General features: G+C 38.8%; 1 protein-coding gene across 1 annotated transcript in view; it reads left to right on the top strand.

Annotated features, from left to right (window-relative positions):
* Nucleotides 1-22898, top strand: part of pdzd2 (PDZ domain containing 2) — a 68651-nt gene that overhangs the window by 41944 nt on the left and 3809 nt on the right. Inside the window, 12 exon segments of the mRNA XM_028456353.1 lie at nucleotides 3504-3618; nucleotides 3681-3754; nucleotides 5031-5256; nucleotides 7373-7490; nucleotides 8498-8630; nucleotides 9528-9609; nucleotides 9703-9806; nucleotides 10544-10694; nucleotides 11788-12482; nucleotides 15073-15217; nucleotides 18108-21012; nucleotides 22822-22898. The exon segment at nucleotides 22822-22898 is cut by the window's right edge and continues 41 nt beyond it. Of these exon segments, the coding sequence (XP_028312154.1) occupies nucleotides 3504-3618; nucleotides 3681-3754; nucleotides 5031-5256; nucleotides 7373-7490; nucleotides 8498-8630; nucleotides 9528-9609; nucleotides 9703-9806; nucleotides 10544-10694; nucleotides 11788-12482; nucleotides 15073-15217; nucleotides 18108-21012; nucleotides 22822-22898 (4825 nt within the window).

Here is a 22898-nt window from a genome sequence, read left to right as displayed (position 1 = left end):
GTACTTTTTTAATTGAGAATTACAAGCAGACAACTGCAGTATCCACCTATTTAAACAAAACATGTCTGATCCAAGGGCCACGAATAATGACCAATCTGAGCATTAACACAATAAACAACATAAGCTTTTGTCTTTGTAGTCCTTTTGTGTGCGTTTACTTTTTCAGTTTTCAGACATTTTGTGTGTTTATTTTGTCTATTTTCTTAATTCCTTGTTAATATGGCAAATTTTGTTTTTCCCTTTTGTGTATTTTTCAAGTCATTATGTGTGTTTTCTTGTTTTTTTTGTGTTATTGTTGTCATTTTGTGCATTTTGTTGTCGTTTTCTGTGTTTCTCAAGTTTTGTGTTATGTTGGGCTTCATATTCAACTTTATTTGTATAGTGCAATTTACAACAAAGTCATCTCAATGCACTTATCAAGATATCATATTTATAATAAGAAAGAAAAAACCCAACAAGATCCACATGAACAAGCATTTAGCGACAGTGGGAAGAAACAACTCCCTGGTAGAAATCTCCAGGTTCAGAGGTGGCAGCCATCTGCGTGGACTGGTTGTGGTTAGTGGACAGAAGCACCAACAGAACAGGATAGAGAGATAGAACATCAGAATGTTCCAGACTAGTTGAGCCGTGAACCACAGATCAGGAAGTGACATCATCAGCTTCACGACACCTGAAACAGAGCAGAGAGAGAAGGACGAGGAGAAGACACTGACTGCAGAAAAACATGATCCATTATTATCAAGTCATCCTGTGTTGGCCTTGGGCCTCACTCCCAGTGACACACATGATCAACATTCATGTCAGCATTTAGAATAATGACCAATCTGAGCATTAACACATGGTGTTTTTGTGTGTTTTCACAATAGTGAATTTTTGGTTCCTTTGTGAGTGTTTTTTGAGTCATTATGTGTGTTTTTGCTATAGTTTTTGTGTCATTTTGTGCAATTTTGTGTGTTTTGAAGTCCATTTTGTGTTAAGTGGTTGTTTAGTGTGTCTTTGTAATCATTTTCTGTGTTTCTGGACTTTTGTGTGTGATGTTTGGCTTCATTTAACTTCCAACTTCATGAGCAACCGTTTTGTTTTGGGGACGAACAAAATTAGACCAAGGGCCACATGTGGCCCCCGGACCGCCAGTTTCCTATGTCTGCCCTACACCTCCTTATCCCAACCTGACCTGCAGGTTCATCCTGTAAATCATAGAAAACACACATCTGAACATGTTCAGAAAGATAGAAGAGGTAGAACATCCACGTGGTTCCAAAGCTCAAACATTGTGGGTTTCTGACAGAACACAACACAACACAACACACCACAACACAACACACACAACACAACACAACACACCACAACACACCACAACACACCACAACACACCACAACACACAACACACCACAACACAACACAACACACCACAACACACCACAACACAACACACCACCACACACCACAACACACCACAACACACCACAACACAACACACACCACACACACACACACACACACACAACCACAACACACACACACACCACAACACACACACACACACACACACAACACACAACACACCACAACACACCACAACACACCACACCACAACACACACAACACACCACAACACACACACAACAACAACACAACCACACACAACACAACACAACACACACACAACAACACACACCACAACACACCACAACACACCAACAACACAACACACCACAACACACCACACACAACACACCACAAACACACCCACAAACACAAAACACACCACAACACACACAACACACCACAACACAACACACCACACAACACACACCCACAACACAACCACCACAACACACCACACACACCACACAACACAACACACCACAACACAACACAAACAACCACAACACACAACACAACCACAAACACACCACAACACACCACAACACACCACAACCACAACACACCACAACACCACAAACACAACACACCACAACACAACACAACACAACACAACACACCCACCAAACACACACCACAACCACCACACCACAACACACCACAACACAACACCCCACAACACACCACAACACACAACACAACCACACCACAACACACCACACCACAACACACACCACAACACAACACAACACACCACAACACACACACCCAACACACCACACCACAACAACACCCAACACACCACAACACCACAAACACACCACACCACACCACAACACAACACAAACACAACACACAACACACACACCACAAACACACCCAACACACACAACCAACACACACACCACACACACCACAACACACACAACACACCACAAACACACCACAAAACACACAACACAACACACCAAAACACACACAACACACCACAACACAACACAACACCAACACACCACACACACACCACACACACACACCACACCACAACACACCCACAACACACCACACAACACAACCACCACAACACACACACCACAACACACCACAACACAACACACCACAACACACCACAACACACCACACACAACACAACACACAACACCCACAACACACCACAACACACCACAACACACCACAACACAACACAACACACACACCACAACACAACACACCACAACACAACACAACACAACACACCCACCACAACACACCACAACACACACACCACAGACCCCACAGTCACAGGAGAATGAACCCTGTCGTGAGGAGCCGTAATAAGCGCTAAGCTAATGCTACATTCCACAGTCAACCACAAAAATGCTCCGACAGCCTTTTACTGCTGGGATTTCACCTCATATTTAAGGTAATGAAATGTAACGTCGTGTATAGAGTCGACTTTTAAAAATGTTCTTTTAGAAAATATAAGACAACACATTTTTTAAATTTTACACAAACTAGTAAAATTTTGAGAAAAAAAACAAAATAAAACATCAATTCTCATCAAAGTTCGGAGCAGAGACATGTCAACTAGTGATATATGTTTTCTCAAAATGTCAATATATTATGTAAATCACAATCATTTTAATTCAAATAAAGTCTGACCAGAAAGACAAAGTGACACAATATGTGACACTTTGTCTTTTTCTCCTCTAAAGGACAGCACGTGTGAGTGAGTTCTGTCGTGTGGCTTGTTTAGATGAAGGTCTGGTTTAAGATCTACTCAGAAATCATCTACGTAACTGTAATTGTATGAGAAGTAGTGAAAGCAGCGACTCCTAAAACAAGTATTTTAATACAAAAATACATTTTAAAATAAAAATATATTGATAAAGGTTATATTGATATATTTCCCTGGTGTAATTTACAGTGTGACTATTGAATAATCACGGAACAAATGGTAAAAAATGATAATGTTTTGAGACTGAAGTACGTGTGATCTCCTGTAAATGTGTTAGTATGATCCATTCATGTTTGTGAGCTGACGACATGTGTCAGGTGGTCTAAATGTGACACAGTGGTAGCATCTCTGCTAGCGTGTGTGTTTCCTCCACAGGGTCTTGGCTTCAGCATCGTAGGAGGTCAGGATTCTGCTCGTGGTCAGATGGGGATTTTTGTTAAAACCATTTTTCCTCACGGAGCAGCAGCAGCTGATGGGCGACTCAAAGAAGGTTGTTTTTATCACCGACCCAATACGCTACACATGCTAATGCTAATGTTCCTCTGAGTGCAGGAGATGAAGTTCTGGAGGTGAACGGGGAGTCTCTGCAGGGTCTCACACACCAACAGGCCATACACACCTTCAAGGTGGATCCATCTTTGTTTATGTACAAACAATTTGTTTGTGTCGTCAATAATGTGCCCCGCCTTTAAATCAATGTTCGGTAAGGGGCGTGTTCTCCCCAACACTCTCACGGGGGTCGGGGGAGGGCATCAAATCAAAGGAACAAAATCTACATAAAAAGATTTCAAACTGCAGTAATACTACTTTAAGGTCTGTCACTCACTAAGGCAGTGCTTCTCAAAGTGTGGGGCGTGCCCCCTGGTGGGGAATGGAGACATAACAGGAGGAAATTCTAACTTTTTTAAAGTCTTAGTGTTATGATACAAAAGAGTTAATTAAAATAGAAAATACAGAACCTAACAATTGTTTTGATATGACATGTAGGGCCAAATGTTTGTAGTATAAAGGTGTTTTCACATTTTCACACCGAATGCGACTAAAGCGAATAGATTACGTTCAAAGTCAATGTAAATGATGCGACTTCCCTTCAAGCGTGCGTGATTCCAGCGACTAGGTTGCACATGACCTACTCGCTCAAAGTTCAAAATTTGAAGTTGAAAAATGAAAAATAAAGCCAACATTTCCATCTGTTGATGAAATCAGCTGCAGATTTTTCCATATTGTGACTCGACTCCAGCTGCTTATTTTAATATCACAAACGTCTGACTTTATTATCCTTCTAGAATTAGTTTTTCATTATACTGTTACAAACACAGGATTAGTGAACATTTATATTAAATTACATTATATTATTTATTATATAAGTATGTAATATTTATTATTCTGATATTATATTATATATTTGTATTATATTATTTATTATTTATTTATTATTTATTTAATTATTATTATTATTGTATACTATATAATATATTTTATTATATCATATTACATTATTTCATTTATTTATTTATTTTTTACATTATACATTTTAGATTTATGTTTGAGAAAGTGCAAATGTAAAAGTTGTGTAAGATTGTGTTGTTTTCATTTTTAAATGAAAAATTAAATAATGAATCAGTAACTTTTATTCTTTTAATTAATTATTAGACATTTCAGGCGACCCCACATGGGGTCACAACCCCAAGGTTGAAAAACCCTGGCGTAAGATGAGTTGATTTTTTAACATGTGTATTAGTTAATGAAAATATCAATATATTTGGATATAGTTTTTGTCCACATGTATTAGTCACATTTATTAGACAAGTTATTGACACTTAAAAAAATTAATTTGACAAAAGTTATGATGAATATTTTTAATAAACAGAACCAAATTAAAACTGTTGTTTTCTTCATCAGCAACTAAAGAAAGGAGTGGTGACTCTGACCATTAGAACCCGTCTACGGAGCCTCAGCCTGACCCCGTGTCCCACCCCCACCCTCCTCAGTCGCTCCAGCTCCCCCAACTCTACCACCAGTGGGGGGGGGACCCCTGTCCCACCAGCCCCCGAGGAGCCCGAGGGCCGTAAGGGCCCTGGTCTGGGGCCAAAAGACTGTGTCATCATGGAGGTCTCATTAAATAAAGGTTTGTTCTTTGAATATTACCTGTTGTTGGGGGGGGGGGGGGGGGGCACATCTTTATTATTTATGTTGAGTTCAATGGTAATAAAGTGTCGTATTATGAATAATGATCATTAGCTCTGTGTTTTAAACTGTTATTACAGGAGTGAGGGGTGGGACCAAAATTAATCTGTGGTATTTTCTATCCACACCAGTAAATTATCTACATTATCAGTGACACCATGTAGTAGCTGTTATTATGTCAGTGATTCTCAACATGTGGCTCTTTAAGTCTTCATTTTAATTATTATTCCCCCAGAAAACCTTAAAATAGGACCACTTCCTTTTGTCCCATTTTTGCCCGTTTTCTAAAAGTTTTGAAACTTTTTTACAGACTTTAGCTCCTTTTGCCAATAAATATTATTAATGTGTTTTATTTTTGACACTTTTATCCAATTTTTGTTCTTTCTTTACTTTTCATCCAAATAAACGAACTTTTGCCCAATAAATAACACTTGTTTCCTTTTTTCCCTACGTTTTCCCTCTTTTTGCTCCATATTTTTGTCCTTTTTCACTATTGTTTGCCACATTTGCTCATTTAAGTTACCTTTTTACCATTACATACCACCTGGTTCCTCTTTATCCCATTTTTAGGCCACTCTTGACTGCTTTTGGTCCATTTTAGTCACTTTTTACTCTTTTCTTGCCACATTTTTGCCACTTTTGGCCATTTTTGGCCCCTATCACCATGTTTGCCTCCACTTGCTCGCCAAAAAAAAAAAAAAACACGTAGCGGACCATGTCCGGTATGCCAGATGGCCCGTCCACCCCTGCAGGAGTGTGGAGGTACACTACTGCGGAGAAGATGTCCATTCTGTTAAACAGATTAAATCCAGTCCACTGTCAGTATGCTGACACCTACTGGTACAAGGACAACAAGACTAACTTAAAAAAGCACCTGAAGCTTCAGAGCAGTGGTTCTTAACCTGGGTTCAACCAAACCCTAGGGACGCTACAGAACCAGAACCAGTCCCACGTCAACGTCATACTCTATGGCAGGAATGGGCAACTTTTATCCCAGTGGGGGCACAAACATGTTATTCACTGATCCAAGGACCACATTATCAACATTCATGTCAGCATTTAGAATAGTGACAAATCTGAGCATTAAAACAGGAAATAACAAAGATATTTTTTAGTCATTTTGTGGATTTTTCTTTAATTTTGGGAATTTTTGTTTTCAAGTCATTGTGTGTTTCTGTTGTTATTATTACCTCCATCATTGTTTGTTTGTCTGTCAGCAGGATTACGTCAAAAGTATTGAACATATTTTGACAAAGTTTTAATCAAAGACGTGGATCAATATCCTGATTCTGATCAGTTTTGAAAATCTAAAAAAATCCCCATTTCTCTTTATTGGCAAAATTTAAAAAACTTATCTCTGTTCATAATACAGTAACTGATCTGTGTGTGTTTTTAATGGGTTTGTTTTTGTTGTTACTTTTGTTGACGTTTTGTGAATTTCTTGGGTGTTTTGGGAGTTATTTTGTGTATTATGGTTTATAGCTGTGTTTTTTTGGAGGGGTTTGTTTTGAGATTCGCACATGTGGCCCCCAGCCCGCCAGCTGTAATTTCAACATTATTGTGTCTTTGTTTACACTTCTACAAATACAAAATATGTAAGAAATTGATAATATCCAATCAATAAGTGACAGATATCAGTCCCAACAGGATCTACACAAGTTTCCTAGATTTGTGACCATTTTCTATGTAATTAAGGGAAATATTATGTAATAATTTGAGGAAAATTGTAGGATTTTGTAAGTTTTTTCAACATTTTAATGTTAAAAATGGCAGCCATTGTGCGATATCAGTAACGGGAAAACTGTGAGTCCCTGCAAATATTGTTGCATTTCATTTACACAGTTATTCATGTTTTCTCTGTCATTTTTACCTTCTCCTACTGGCCAAATTAGACACTCCAAAGGACCGAATTTGGCACCCGGGCCATGAGTTTGACACAGATGCCCAAAAACAAATTCTGTATACATCATTTACAGTGTGACTGTTGAATGTAATATGGTTATTGGTTCTCACTCCAGTGTGTTACTCCTGCCTTTTGACCATGTTCTTCATTCCAGAGGCTGGTGTTGGTCTTGGGATTGGAGTTTGTTGTCTGACCCTGGAGGACTCTGCTCCTGGAATCTACATCCATAGTTTGGCTCTGGGCTCTGTGGCTAAGATGGATGGTAGGCTAAGGTAAGCGGGGAGATTTTAACTCTTCAACCCCACTGGACCCACCGGCGGGGGCAGCTCCAGTTTCCGTGACTCTCGCGGGTCTCAATGTTGTAAAGAATGAATGAAATCACATATTCTATAACTCTCTGTAATCCTAAGGAACTACAGAAGCTAAAACTGTAGCTAACCCACATTCACAGCACACACACCAGGCCGTTATGTTCAAAGAGGGAAAAGTCCACAACTCCACAAACTCACACTTTTTCAGTTTTCAGCTTCACAAAATAAACACAGATCTTTATAAGAAAAGCCTACATGAAACTACAGGCTGAGCTGAATCCACTGATATACAGGTGGAGTACGGTACGTACCAAAACAACGCCACAGAATCAGAAAATAAACAGTGGAAAAAGTCATCAATGATGACAAATGGTTGTTTCTTATCAAAAGTTGCTCCAATGTGTATAAAACTCCTTATTTTGATAAATCTAAATCATATCATCAGACAGATACTGTACTGCCATTACAAACATTCAACTTTACAGTTGAGAAATCCGTCCAATGACAGCACAGCTCTGATTGGCCAGGGCTAAGACCCACCCCCATAGTGTTTGATGTCACCAATTTCTACAGGTTCTGAGCTTTACAACACAGTGTCAATCATTCTGATTGGTCAAAACACACATGTATAACGGCATCAAAGAGTGGAATGAAAAATAACATTACACACGGCACAGCAAAAACCTGAATAAAAATAGATACGTATGTGTTTATTAATAGCCAAAATACATCATCTATTGGTCAAAAATAAGACTAAACTGTTACACACTTGTTCTCAAACGTGTGGAAGCATTTGTAGCACAGCTGTGGATAAGTCAGCTTCTGCCTGACGTAAATGATCCATGTAGGTCCTGTAGAAGCTTAGAAAAAGGTTTTTGATGTGTATGTGATGTTAGGATCAAAGTGGCTGGAGGTTAAAACAACTGCTGTTGATATTTCAGAGATTTATGTCACATTTTCTCCTACAGTCGAGGAGATCAGATCCTGGAGGTGGACTCAGTCAGCCTACGTCATGCTGCTCTCAGTGAGGCGTACGCCATCCTCAGTGAATGTGGACCAGGACCAGTCAGTCTCATCATTAGCAGGCATCCTAACCCCAAAGTAAGGACCAGGATATTTACACTTTCAAATGAATACAGCAGTAAAACACATGATCCTGGGTGTAACATGCGTTTATTCATCTTCTGCACAGGCCTCTCCTTTAAGGGTCTGTTTGTGTCTCTCTCAGCTCATGTTTGGTACATGTTGAGGGGTACACCCTGATCAGGAAGTCAGTCATAATAAACATCTGTTTGTATTTAAAAGCCACTGATAAATCCAGAACTATTGTAAATATCTAAAAACAGATTTTTCCTTAAAGTAAGTGTTCAGAGGAATTTCTGACTAGAAATAACTGATGGTACTGGAAAAGAACAATCAATGAGCTAATCAATGTTTTCAATCAAATCACAACATGAATTAATCAGGAACAGTAGAGCTGTGGCTATAATGTAGCTTACCACCACTGGTTTGATTGGTGTGAATGAACAGTGGTTTCTGTAATGAGTCTCCATGAATACAGTGTTATATTAATCTAATTTTAGTACTTCCTTTTTATTTTCAGCATTTTAAATGATTATTCACTTATATTATTTAACTTTCACATGTTTAACTATGAAGACATCTCAGGAATGTGTGTGTGTGTGTGTGTGTGTGTGTGTGTGTGTGTGTATTTAACTGGATCCTGTAGAAACGTTCTCTCATCTTGTCTGCGTTACTATGTATGTTTGGCCAAATGACAATAAAGCTTGAATCTTTATTATTATCATTATTAATAAAATGAATATGGTTCATAATAATGACATAGACATAGATCTACTAATAAGGACATTTCAATGGATTTAGGACAAACTTGTGAAAACAGTTTTAAATATTCCGCTGTGTCAGCATTCAATGGGAACAATGAGCTAAAAAGGAAAATAATATATAAACAAAATGTTTTTTTTGTCTTTTTCGTAGGTTTCGGAGCAGGAGATGGATCACGTTATAGCTCGGTCTACTGTGAAAATGAGTCGAAACAAACACTCGTTCCATTCCCAAGGTTTGATATGTTCATGTTTTAGGCTGTGGTGATTAAAATATGATGTTAAAATGTTTGTTCTCACATGTTTAATAATCATGTTGTGATCTACAGGATCCTCCTGTAAGAGTCCTCAGTCCTCTGTGAGGGATCCACAGGTTGATGGTTCTCCTGGTCTCAGCTGGACCATGAAGAGGTTTCTGGAGCCTGCCAGTAGGGTGAGTTAGTCAATATTCACTAGGGATGTACAGATATATTCTAACACGCACACAAAGACACACAAACACACACAAACACACATAGCACAGCACAACCAACGTGTGTTTCCTACAGGAACATAAACTGCACTTTGAAAAACGAATTTCACTGTATTTATCATTTGAAATCTTTGCTTATGTTTATTTTATTTTATAATTTTTAAAAAAAAATAGTGATTTTTGTTCAACTTTGTATGGATAGAAATGAAGAAAATGTTCAGTTTATTTTGATTTATGAATTCAAACAGTTTGTAAGAAGGTTTTAAGGAGAAAATATGTTCAGTTTTAAAAATTATGGTCAATTTAAATAAAAGAATAAGTATCTGTATTTTGACTAATTTGTTTTTTTCTCCAAAATATGATCTCTATGTATTTAAATTGATAATAGGATGAGTTAGTGCATCATTACATCCCAATCTTTGATTTAAGTTTCTTTTTTGAAAAATCGGGATTCAAATCAAATCGTTAGTTGCAGTGTACGTTTCTAGCCCTAATGCTTGTATATTGTTTTTTTTATTACCGTAGAGTTTGATAGTTCAAATACGTGTGTGTGTGTGTGTGTGTGTGTGTGTGTGTGTGTGTGTGTGTGTGTGTGTGTGTGTGTGTGTGTGTGTGTGTGTGTGTGTGTGTGTGCGTGTGCTGTGTAAAGGGTGTGTGCTTGTAAATTCCCTGTTTTCTAACTTGTGTTTTGAAACCAGGGTTCTCTGAGCTCTGAGACAGAACTATCTCAGTACTTCTCCCAGGACAGCTCCAGCCACACCTTCCTGTCTGACTCCATGATCAGTGATGACGCCCTCCACCTGCAGAGCTGCAACACCTCACTAGATGATAGCTGCTCACACCCACACGGTCAGTAATACCAGGAGTCAGTAATACCAGGGGTCAGTAGTACCAGGGTCAGTAGTACCAGGGGTCAGTAGTACCAGGAGTCAGTAGTACCAGGAGTCAGTAGTACCAGGAGTCAGTAATACCAGGGGTTAGTAGTACCAGGAGTCAGTAGTACCAGGAGTCAGTAATACCAGGAGTCAGTAGTACCAGGAGTCAGTAGTACCAGGAGTCAGTAGTACCAGGGGTTAGTAGTACCAGGAGTCAGTAGTACCAGGAGTCAGTAATACCAGGGGTCAGTAATACCAGGAGTCAGTAGTACCAGGAGTCAGTAGTACCAGGAGTCAGTAATACCAGGGGTCAGTAGTACCAGGGGTTAGTAGTACCAGGGGTTAGTAGTACCAGGGGTCAGTAATACCAGGGGTCAGTAATACCAGGAGTCAGTAATACCAGGGGTCAATAGTACCAGGGGTCAGTAGTACCAGGGGTCAGTAGTACCAGGGGTCAGTAATACCAGGAGTCAGTAATACCAGGAGTCAGTAGTACCAGGGGTTAGTAGTACCAGGGTCAGTAGTACCAGGAGTCAGTAATACCAGGGGTCAGTAATACCAGGGGTCAGTAGTACCAGGGGTCAGTATCCTGGGGTCAATCTGACCCTAAGGATATTTGCCTCCAGAAAATGATTTTCAGAAAAGTGTTGACCAAGTTTTTGTGCCTCAACACAGTTCTCTGTCTCAGACACATTCTCCTCTATGTCACTTTTACTGTGAAAGAGCTGTTCCAAAACCTCATTGACAGTCAAACCTTTTCCAAGATGACATTTTTTTCAAGAGAGAGAGAGAACGTGCAGATTGCAACACACACAGAGCACATTGAGGAATAATTTGGATAAAGAGCTGCCATGCAAGTTTGTATATGTTTATATGCAAAAAATTATGTCAACTATTGTTTTTTTGAATGATAAACAATAAAAGGGGTCAAATTGACCCCAAGGATAATAAGAGGGTGAAGGTACTTTTAATTACAAAAAAATAACTTTCTGTTTCCGTTACAGTGAATAGTCGCTTTATTGAGTAAATGTTATGATAAAAAATGTTTTTACTTCTTGTGTTCTCAGCAGAGGTTGAGAATAAGGCGTCCCTGAACAAGCCCGTTGGCCCCCTGAGTCGCAGCGTGGGGGCTGTCCAACACCACCCTGCTGTTTCTAGCCCCGCCTCTGTGCGAAGCCCCCTCCTCCGCCAGCGCAGACTCATGTGCTTTGAGGATGAACTCAGTGAGGATGAGGATGAAGATCACACTGAGGCCCCTCATGTTCCCAGGAGCCAATCAGCTGTGGTCATTTCAACGTCATCGTTGGACGTGGACAGTGAAGACGGTGATGCTCAGAGATGTGACCAGAGCCCCTCACTCAGTGGTCAGGTTAATGTGGGACCGGTGTTGTGTAGCCCCCCCAGCAGCACTGAGCACCCCCCACCCCCTGGTGTTGGACAGTCAGAGGTCAAACACTCCCCCAGGGTTGAACACAGAGCAGTGATGAGAGTTAAAAGTATGATGAGCATTGAATCACCAAACCTGGCCCTGCAGCACAAGGTGGTCCCAGCTCAGACCCCCGAGGTCAGACAGACCCCTCACAGGCCCACACAGGCGGTCTGTAGGAGGGGGGAACCCAGTGAGCTGGCAGGGGTGTGCACCATAGACGATGTGACCCTAACACGGAGTGAAGAGGAGTCGTTTGGTCTGGACCTGGAGATCATGTCGTCACCTCTGAAAGTTATCATCACTGAGCTGAAGCCTGGGGGGGCAGCACAACGGGTACGTCTGGTGCTTTTTCACTCTGTTTAAGTCAGAGGTTCTTAACGGGTGGTGACTAGGGCTGCACAATTCATTGAATTTTAATCGGGATCACGATTTTGGTTGAAACAATTAAATAAATCTGATCGTCTGCAATATTTACATTTAAAATATGGGCTCTGCACTATGTATTAATGTATTTATTTCATTAGTCTTTGGTACATTTTAAATACTATTACTTTAAATAAACATTTGTAGTATTATTCTAATTTAAAGCTTCATTTTGTTCTGTAAACTGTACACATATTGGTTGTGTGTAATAAAAAAACATGATAAAGAATTGTGCTCATAATGACTACAATATTGATCAAAATAATTGTGATTGTCATTTTGGCCATAATGGTGCAGCTCTAGTTGTGACCCCATTTTTATATCACAAATGTCCAGTGACCCCAGAGACATTTTCTTTCCTTCTAGAATTAGTTCATGATCATGTTTATTAAAGTGTGTTACATATAAAGAGTAGCCAGGATTAGTGCACACAGTGACTAGTGCACCACCTCAGATGTTTTTATTCTGCTTTTTTTATGAACCAGAAAAAGTGTATGTATTAGCCCGGCAGATACAGTATATAACAATATTAGGCTCAAATGTTTACTTATGGAAGAAAGCATGAACATCTGTATATGGGTTTTTTTAGTAACTGAATCCATTTTTAATGGCGAGCACGCTGGTATGGTTTACACTTCAATTCTGAAAAGAAGTGAAACATGTGTTACACTCATTTAAATATTAATCAGATATCTACATCAAACAGAGTTTAATCATTTACATGTTTATTTACAAGTGCTGCAAAATAAACACATCATCAGATTAATGCTTATACATGCACTAGGATCACAATGGATATAATTTTCCTGAGAAAGAAATGAAAATAGATCAGGAATTAAATACAATTGTTCACCCTTTAAAATACATCTTTGTCATACACAGTTGTGGCTGCAAAGAAATTACAATTTCACCCTTTATGTGTAAAACGTTGTTCTTACCTCTATAGTTGCACTGTACCCACAAATTGTAACGGTTCCTACTATACTAGAATCTCTACACAACGATATTACGATATCGTTGTGATATTACGATATTACGATACTACCGGTACCAGTTTCCGCTACATAGCGGCAGCCTCTACTCTCCTCCCGGCTTCTCACTGCACCGTCTAAACTCACTACACGCCATTCACTTGAAAACAATCCAACATGGCAACCGAACTCCACAGCTGCTGATTGATTGGCTGTTTGCCTGTTACTGGTGACGTACAGAGATATGATGTTTGTGTGTTTCTGTCGGCGAGAACCAATTCCATGAAGACAGCTCCGCTTTGACAGAAACTTGCTTCAAAACAAGCAAGTTAAAGTTCTGTCTCACCTGGACACGTGCAAGGCTTACAGTCACAAAACCAAACTCCAAAACTTCCATAAGGAACTATTTCAGCAGACAAGGCAGAGACGGTAAAGCAATAGGAGATCGACTGTGCAGGCGCTGTCACCAGCTGTAGGAGCCAAAGGGGGAACACTTTTTTGTTTGTTTTTTCCACATGGAATCAGAGCGATCTTTTTTTATTTTTTATTTTTTTACAGAGATATTTACAATGTACAAACAATATTTACCAATTATATACATAGGAGGGATCACATCCAATCTAATAAAACACCAGTAACGTCACCCAGAAAATGCACAAATATAGTTTTCTCAGGGAATCAGTTCCTGTTTATTGTATTTTATCCTCTATGGTAAAAAGAATTTAAAAAAAAAAAGGCTTCAGTATCATGATATTACCTGGAATGGTGATACTTAGTCTGTATAGTATCATGGCTACTCATTTTGGTATCTTGACAACTCTACTTATATCTGGCTCTGGATTAAATTTACAGTATTTTAAGCCATTTCATCACAATCCTTGTCCCCAAAAACCTACATTTTGCCACAAAGATCATGTTTCTACATCTAACAGAACCAAAGTTGTGTGGTGGCCATCTTGGATCTTGCTCTGAGCACAATTTACCGTATTTTAAGATATATTATTGAAATCCTTGACCCTGAAAACCTGTCATTCTTCACTGAGATCATGTTTCTATGTCAAATAGAACCAAAGTTATGACAAAATGGTGGCTGTCTTGGATTTCTTGATTTTGAGTGGGAACCATTGGTTTACCAGCGTGGATCCCATTAAAAATGTATTCAGCATACTCAAAAATCCTCATGTACACATTTTCATGCTTTCTTATAGAAGTGAACATCTTTTTGACTTATCTGCCAGGCTATAAAGTATACAGTTATTTGATATTTATTGTGTGTGTAAAAAGTGTTTCCCATGAGCCTAACGATACATTTCAATACGGAAACATCTGAAAAACCTCCTCATGAAAGCGGAAAAACTTTTTAGCAATATTTGAGCGTTTTTTTCTCTTCAGGTGTTTCCATTACTAGTTTTTATTGCACTATTTAGATTTTGCGTATTTCCTAGAGTAATGGAAACACAGCTTTTGAACGTGTGGACATTTAAATATTGTTCTGTGTTGAATTGTCATCAACTTTCACGTGTTTGCAGGAATCTTCTGGTAAACTGAGCCCTGGAGATGAGATCGTCAAAATTGGGAATAAATTAGTGTGCTCCTCTAGCTACCAGGAAATCTGTGAACTCATGCAAAACCTTCCCAAGACTCTTTCCTTAGAGGTTAAGAGACCAGTTTCAGGTAAGACAAGGATTTATGATATGAGTTTGATAAAACTCCTGCACAGATGTGTTGATGAAGACTTCTTTAGAACATGATCAAACAGAAAGGAATAGAACAGAGCTATCTATGATCTCAAAGCATGAGCCTGACTTGGTTTGAGTGTAAAAGTGGTGAATCGTAATACTTTAAGAATGGAGTCGTAATTTCATGAAAATAGTCGTAATTTTATGAGAATAAGGCCATTATTTTAGAAAAGTCGGAATATTTCAAGATCAAAGACAGAATATTTCAAGATCAAAGTGGTAATATTTCAAGATTAAAGTAATAATATTTCAAGATTAAAGTCGTAATATTTTGAGAATAGTCATAATTTCATGAAAATAACATTGTAATTTTTATATTTCAGTCATAATATTTCAAGATCAAAGTCGTAATATTTCAAGATTAAAGTCGAAACATTTTGAGAATAGTCATAATTTCATGAAGATAACGTAATTTAGATCCAAGTCATAATATTTCAGGATCAAAGTCATAATATTTAAAGATCAAAGTCACAACATTTCAAGATCAAAGTCGTAATATTTCAAGATTAAAGTCAAAACATTTTGAGAATAGTCATAATTTCATGAAAATAATGTAATTTAGATCAAAGTCATAATATTTCAGGATCAAAGTCATAATATTTCAAGATCAATGTCATAATATTTCAAGATTAAAGTCGTAATATTTCAAGATTAAAGTAATAACATTTCAAGACTAAAGTCGTAATATTTTGAGAATAGTTATAATTTCATGAAAATAGCTGTCATTTTTGTATTTCAAAGTCATAATATTTCAAGATTAAAGTCAAAACATTTTGAGAATAGTCATAATTTCATGAAAATAACGTAATTTAGATCAAAGTCATAATATTTCAAGATCAAAGTCATAATATTTCAAGACCAAAGTCACAACATTTCAAGATGAAAGTCATAATATTTCAAGATTCAAGTTGTAATATTTTGAGAATAGTCATAATTTCATGAAAATAACTTAATTTTATTAGATCAAAGCCATAATATTTTAAGATCAAAGTCGTAATATGTCAAGATCAAAGTCACAATATTTCAAGATCAGAGTCGTAATACTTAAAGATTAAAGTCGTAATATTTTGAGAGTAGTCGTAATTTCATGAAAATAAAGTCGTAATTTTGAGAATAGTCGTAGTTTTATTAGATTGAAGTCATAATATTTCAAGATTACTCAAGTACAAGTAAAATGACTTCTTTAGAAATATAATCAAAAAAGTACAAGTACCCATAAAAGCAACTCAATTACAGTAACGTGAGTACTTTTACCTCTGCTGATGAGTAGGGTATCTATAAGGGGAAATCTACGGAGTCAAACCATCAAACATTCTCTGTGACACTGTAATGTTGAGCCACTAGTGCAGGTTTGTATGCTATTGATTCATTTCAATAGAACGTTACGTTATGTTTCCTCTTTCTTCTACGCTGACCTAAGATGTAGGATCAACCCCCCCTCGTTCACTTCCCCACAACAACAACATCCTCCTGCAAACATCTGGCTTTCTATCCATGGTGACTATTTATAACAACAGTGATCACTGTAGCTTAGTTTAGCCTAGCTTAGCCAGTAGACTAGTGCATGTGATCAGTGCAGCAGGAACATTTACTGCTTTAAACATTTACACTTCATTTGCTCTCTTTGATCCACATGTTAAATGCTCATGAATTCATGCTTTTTTGTATGTTTTTTTTGTCATTCTGTTACTGTTCCTCAGCTTATTTTGCTCTGTAACAAACTAAATACAAAAGTTAGTGTACTTTCATCTGCAGCAATGCTTCTGTTTACACGTGTTCAACAAACAGCTGCAAGAAACAACAAAGACTCTTCCTGTTTTTGTTCATTCACTTCCTGTTGACGTGAACATCTGCATGTGGAAAATGATCCATTAAGAGTCCTGGTGTAAAGCAAATAGCTTGGTATTCCCTTATATACAGGGTTGGGGTCAAATATAATCATGTAATTGATAATGATTTACAATTATGACATAATTGTAATTGTAAATTAAAAAAGGTGTTGCTAGTGTAATCGTAATTGAATTGTAATTGATTAATTAATTGATTAAGTATTTTTATCTGACCCACAGATCTAATAATACAACTTTTTGAAATGTTCATTTAATAATTTAATAAATAAAACTAAATGACATATTTGTAGGTCACATGAAGAATTCTAATCTGAACCATTTCACACATTTATTATTACTGTAATCCAGTGGTTCTCTACACACTATGTGACCTTTCAAGCCCCACCTACTCCCATTGTCCCCCAAATGGCATATTTCATAATTAATCAATAACAAAATTAAACTAATTACCTGCTTAAAAAACAAAAAGTGCAGCAGTGAAAAATACAGGAAATAACCAAACATTGTTTACAATCTGTGCCAAAACGTTTAAGAAAAACAAAAAAGGATTATTTTTTTTTAAATCAGTGAGTTTGTTTATTGTTCTGCTCCACTTTCCATGGTGACGTAAGTCATTATTTTTGCAATTTAGTTTCACTTTACATTTAGTTCCCGGTTACATATCTAAAGCAGTCTAATAATTTAATACTCTTTTAATATTTAGGCTATTCACTATTACTTTCTTTGTATGTAGGTGTTTTGTTTAGTGTTAATGCTCTTTATTGTCAATGGAGAAAGGTTTATATCCTCCTGTTTATCACGCCCCACCTGTCATACCTCCATTCCCCACCAGGGGGGCGTGCCCCACACTTTGAGAAGCGCTGCAGTAAGTAAACAGAACTTTTAGCTGAATACTCCATTCTGAATGTGTAAACTCAGTTTTTAGCTGCAAATGTTAAGTACATGTTTTATGTCTCTACTTTCTTTCTCCTATAGCTGTAGATCAACTGTGCAGTTTGAAGATGCCTTCAGAGCGACGCAGTGAAGATGTATGTATACTAGATGACTGTACTCAGCATGGGACACCTGTGGAGGAAAAGACTCAAATAAACAACAAACTCTCAACCAACGCAAATCCCAACCTTTCACTTCCTGTCGCCAACAAAGACAATGTTATATCACCTGTCCACACTTCTTTAGAAACATCTGCATCCAACCGTTTCATCCAACCAACTGGAGCATCTCCTGAGGACAGGGCTGTATCATCATCCAACTGTTTCATCCAACCAACTGAAGCACCTCCTGAGGACAGGCCTGAGCCAGTATCCAACTGTTTCATCCAACCAACTGAATCTAACTGTTTCATCCAACCAACTGGAGCTGAGATAGTATCCAACTGTTTCATCCAACCAACTGGAGCGTCTCCTGAGGACAGGGCTGAGCTAGTATCCAACTGTTTCATCCAACCAATTGGATCCAACTGTTTCATCCAACCAACTGGAGCTGAGTTAGTATCCAACTGTTTCATCCAACCAACTGGAGAATCTCCTGAGGACAGGCCTGAGCTAGTATCCAACAGTTTCATCCAACCAATTGGATCCAACTGTTTCATCCAACCAACTGGAGCATCCCTTGAGGACAGAACCGAACCATCATCCAACTGTTTCATCCAACCAACTGGAGCATTTCCTGAGGACAGAACTGAACCATCATCCAACAGTTTCATCCAACCAACTGGATCCAACTGTTTCATCCAACCAACTGGAGCATCTCCTAAGGACAGAACTGAACCATCATCCAACTGTTTCATCCAACCAACTGGAGCATCTCTTGAGGACAGAACTGAACCATCATCCAACTGTTTCATCCATCCAACTGGAGCTGAACCAGTATCCAACTGTTTCATCCATCCAACTGGAGCTGAACCAGTATCCAACTGTTTCATCCATCCAACTGGAGCTGAGCCAGTATCCAGCTGTTACATCCAACCACAGGACAGGGCTGATGGTCTTTCTGACTCTTCCATATCAGAGAAAATGGACCAAATTCCATCTGATTCTAAACAAAGGAAGAACAACTCTGCTGTGTTTGATGGATGTATCGTGGAGAGTTCTAACACAGAGTGTTTGCACATGTACCCAACAGAGGATAGCAGTGACTCAAACAGTGACTCCGCCCCTGCCAACGATCCAAAGGCCAGTGAGGCGCACCATACCTGTGATGGTGTGGTGAAGTCCTCCTCAGATGAAGAGGAGGTGGAGCTCTACTTCCCTGAGGCTAATCATCTTGCTGCCAGTGAATGCTACCACCTAAACCTCTTACCCAATGGGTCGCCACCTTTACAGATCGCAAGCAATCAAAATAAGGACTTGGATCAGACTTGCATTGGGTCAGAACAGAGCAGTAGATTTCCACCCAGTCGTTGTTCTTCTTCTTCTACTGAGGGTTCTGTTACTGCTGCAGGTAAAGCCTGTGTACCATCTAGCCCTGCGTGCCTCAGCATCTACAGAAACCATTCAGAAACCACATCACTGTTACTGAATCCACGTGACGGCTCAGGTTCAAGCAGCAAATCAGATGCAACATTGTCGACATGTGAGTTTCAAGGAGAAAAGACCTCGGATTGTCGCACTAATGCCATGGACAAAGGAGTTCTGTTTGATCTGGACTGTGGTCTACATCCTAAAGTTAAAAGTGGTCCTACCAAACAGAAGGGTCAGATAATCAGCAGTAAAGTCAAAAAGCAGGAATCTTTTCCCAAAGTGCCCAGCGTTGAAAGTGTACTTTCCTCACACACACCTAATTCCACTAAAAACCCACCAACTACATCCAGTTTTTCAAAAACCACCAACCAGTCAAGTTTGAGCAGCTTTCTTTCATTACCCAAGAGAACCATTCCCTTTGAGCAGGACTGTTCAGGCGTTACGTCACTAACTCTACAACTCTCCAAAGAAAAAGACATCCACTTCTGTTCCAGAGCGATGGCTGGATCGTCTCTTTCTGTCACACAAAGATCCTTCATAGAAGTCCGACTGTCTTCTTCATCTGGACTTTCATCTCCAGCGACATCACACAGAGACACACTGACTTTAAAACACCCACACAACAACCACACTGTTGCCAAGTTATCATCTGTTTGTTCTCCTAATCACACAGCAGAGAAAACCAACGGTGACTTTATTCTGAATCCAGCGTCTCCACAAATAGATCACAGCAGCTCTAGACCTGGTCCATTCTTAGAACCCATTGAGACTCTGAAGTCCAGCACATCTAAATTACACCCCAGGCCAACAGAACGACGAAGTCTTTGCACGGACATGGCCCTCCCTGCAGAGTACAATCCCTTCTCTGTACGACATAAGATCAAGTCCTTTGAAAATCTGGCAAACTTTGACAAACCCGTCTCTAAAAGCAGCGACCTCCAGCCCTTCGCCTTGACTTACAGTGCATCACTCAACCAAAGGATTGCTGGTTATATCGGTTCGGTCAATAACGGGGACTGTCGGGCACGGCAGAAAAGCCTCAGCTCATATATGGAGAATCTTTTTCCTGTCGCCACCTTCTCACCGTTCTTTGTTAAACCTCCAGAGGTGAGTGTTCAGAAGCTGTCAGGAGTCACTGCTCCACAGACGCCCCCAGTGCTACGAAGGAAACAAGGAAGGCTTCCAAACAGCCGCTTGCGTCAGCACAGGGCGCGTAGTATGCCTGAATTAGAAAAGCTGTGTGCAGAGGACTTCAGCAGAGAGCACGAGACAGGTGGAGATAAAACAGAGACTGAGACGCTACAGGCCTCTGGAACCCTGGTAAAAACCAATGTGAGCAGAACGAGCCAAGGAGGTCCTGGATCCTTTGAGGTCACTCATCAGACATGTGGAGAACCACCACCCAGCTGGTCCATCAGGTGAGAGCCTTAATATAGCCAAACATGGTTTTATTTTGGTAATAAACGAGGCTGTGGGAAGGTGCATGTGAACATCTAACGTTTATTCTTCGTTGACATAAAGGACATTTTTGTAACATCCTCCCATTATCTAAAGGCCTCAGAGTGAGAATGTGTTGGCGCTAGGGCTGGGCGATATAGACCAAAACTCATATCTTGATATTTTTTCTTAAAATGATGATATACGATAAAAATCGTGATAATTTTAATTAAAAAAAAGTCTGACCAGAAACACAATTCAAGGTTAAATTTGCTGATGCAAAATGTTACACAGGCTAAAATATCATCACGGTGCTTTAAGATTGGTAAAGAAAAATAACTTGTGCATGTATCACTAACATGAGCAACTAGCGGCCCACAAAAGTAACTACACAAAATAAGAACACAAATACTACAAGATACACAAAAGGTGAAAAACATGCACAATGGGGCAACAAAATACATAAAAGAACAATAAAAACAGCCTAAAGAAATACACAAAATAACAACAAAATTACACAAAAGACACAAAAAGACTAACTAAGCTTTTCAAAAATGGTATTTTAACACAAAATAAGCAGGGAAAAAAAAAAAAATATATATATATATATATATATATATACTGTATATATCTCGATACAGGCGATTTTGTAATGTTTTACATCGCCAAAATAGAAAACTCGATATATCTTGAATCTTGTTATATTGCCCAGCCCTTGTTACGGCAGAATTTACGGTTGACCTCATTTAGTGACATGATTCATTGCTCTGGTTGAATGATGGAATCCAGGAGAAGCATTGATGATTTTATATAAAAAGTTTATTCTATTGCTAAGTAAAAAGGTACAAGATGGAACAAAGTGAAACAAAATTAGCGTCCGTCCAGGCGGACGTCCGAAGGAAGTGCCGCGCCCCGCTCCAACAGTTTCAAAGCTTAAGCTTTTTATACAGATAAGAAAAGGTCCCAACAGTGAGAGACAAAAGGGAGGGAGTCAGATGCCCATAGTGGAATTGTTGGAGGATGATGAAGATGTTATGAGAAGGTTCTGCTCCAGTCTTTATCTGTCTTGATAAGTGTGTGCGTCAGTGTATGTCTGCATGTGAGCAGAGATTCTGGCCTTGGCAGAGACTGTGCTGCACTGAGAATAATACGATCTGTACTGTTTAATCATGATTCAGCTGTTCAAAGGTGTAAAGATTAATGGAGTCGTCATGTATTAAAACATGACAAATTGTACACATGAACATACATTTGAGGATATGATGATGAATATAAAAATGACCATAACACCCTAAAGTTAGTTTTCTTGCTTTACTTAAAAACACCAAACACATCCAACCCTTGTTAAAGGTAGCATGTGCCTAATTCAACATATTTTAACACAAACAGTGATTCTCAACTGGTGGGTCCGGACCCCTGTACTGGGTGGGTCACGGACAGCTGGTCAAAAAATAAATAAATACTTAATATCTCTCAAATTAGACTTGTCTTTTTTTTTTGAAAGAAACTTTTCTTTTGACAGGCAGGTTGTGAAATGTATCTTGCACAGGAAAATATATAGATTTATGTTTTTAAAAAAAAGTGCATATGTTTGTTTTCAACAGCTATTTTTGAAAAACAACATTTGGTTGGTTGAATTCTAAAAAAAAATGACCATGGCATAATGTAGGTCCCAGGGTGAAACTAGTTGAGAACCCCTGGTTTAGAACATTCCAGAATCCCTTCCAAACTTCTAACATCTGCTCTGACCAATGATATAAATCCAGTGCTAGCTTGTTGTTGTCTCTCAGTCTTAAGGAGCTGAGGTCGTCTCCTTCCTCTCAGTGTAAGATGGACACTACGTTGGGGTCCCAAAGGAACCAACTCT

This window comes from Gouania willdenowi, chromosome 9 (genome assembly GCF_900634775.1).
Source record: "Gouania willdenowi chromosome 9, fGouWil2.1, whole genome shotgun sequence".
Lineage (NCBI taxonomy): Eukaryota > Metazoa > Chordata > Actinopteri > Blenniiformes > Gobiesocidae > Gouania > Gouania willdenowi.
This window is presented reverse-complemented; position numbering and strand designations above follow the sequence as displayed.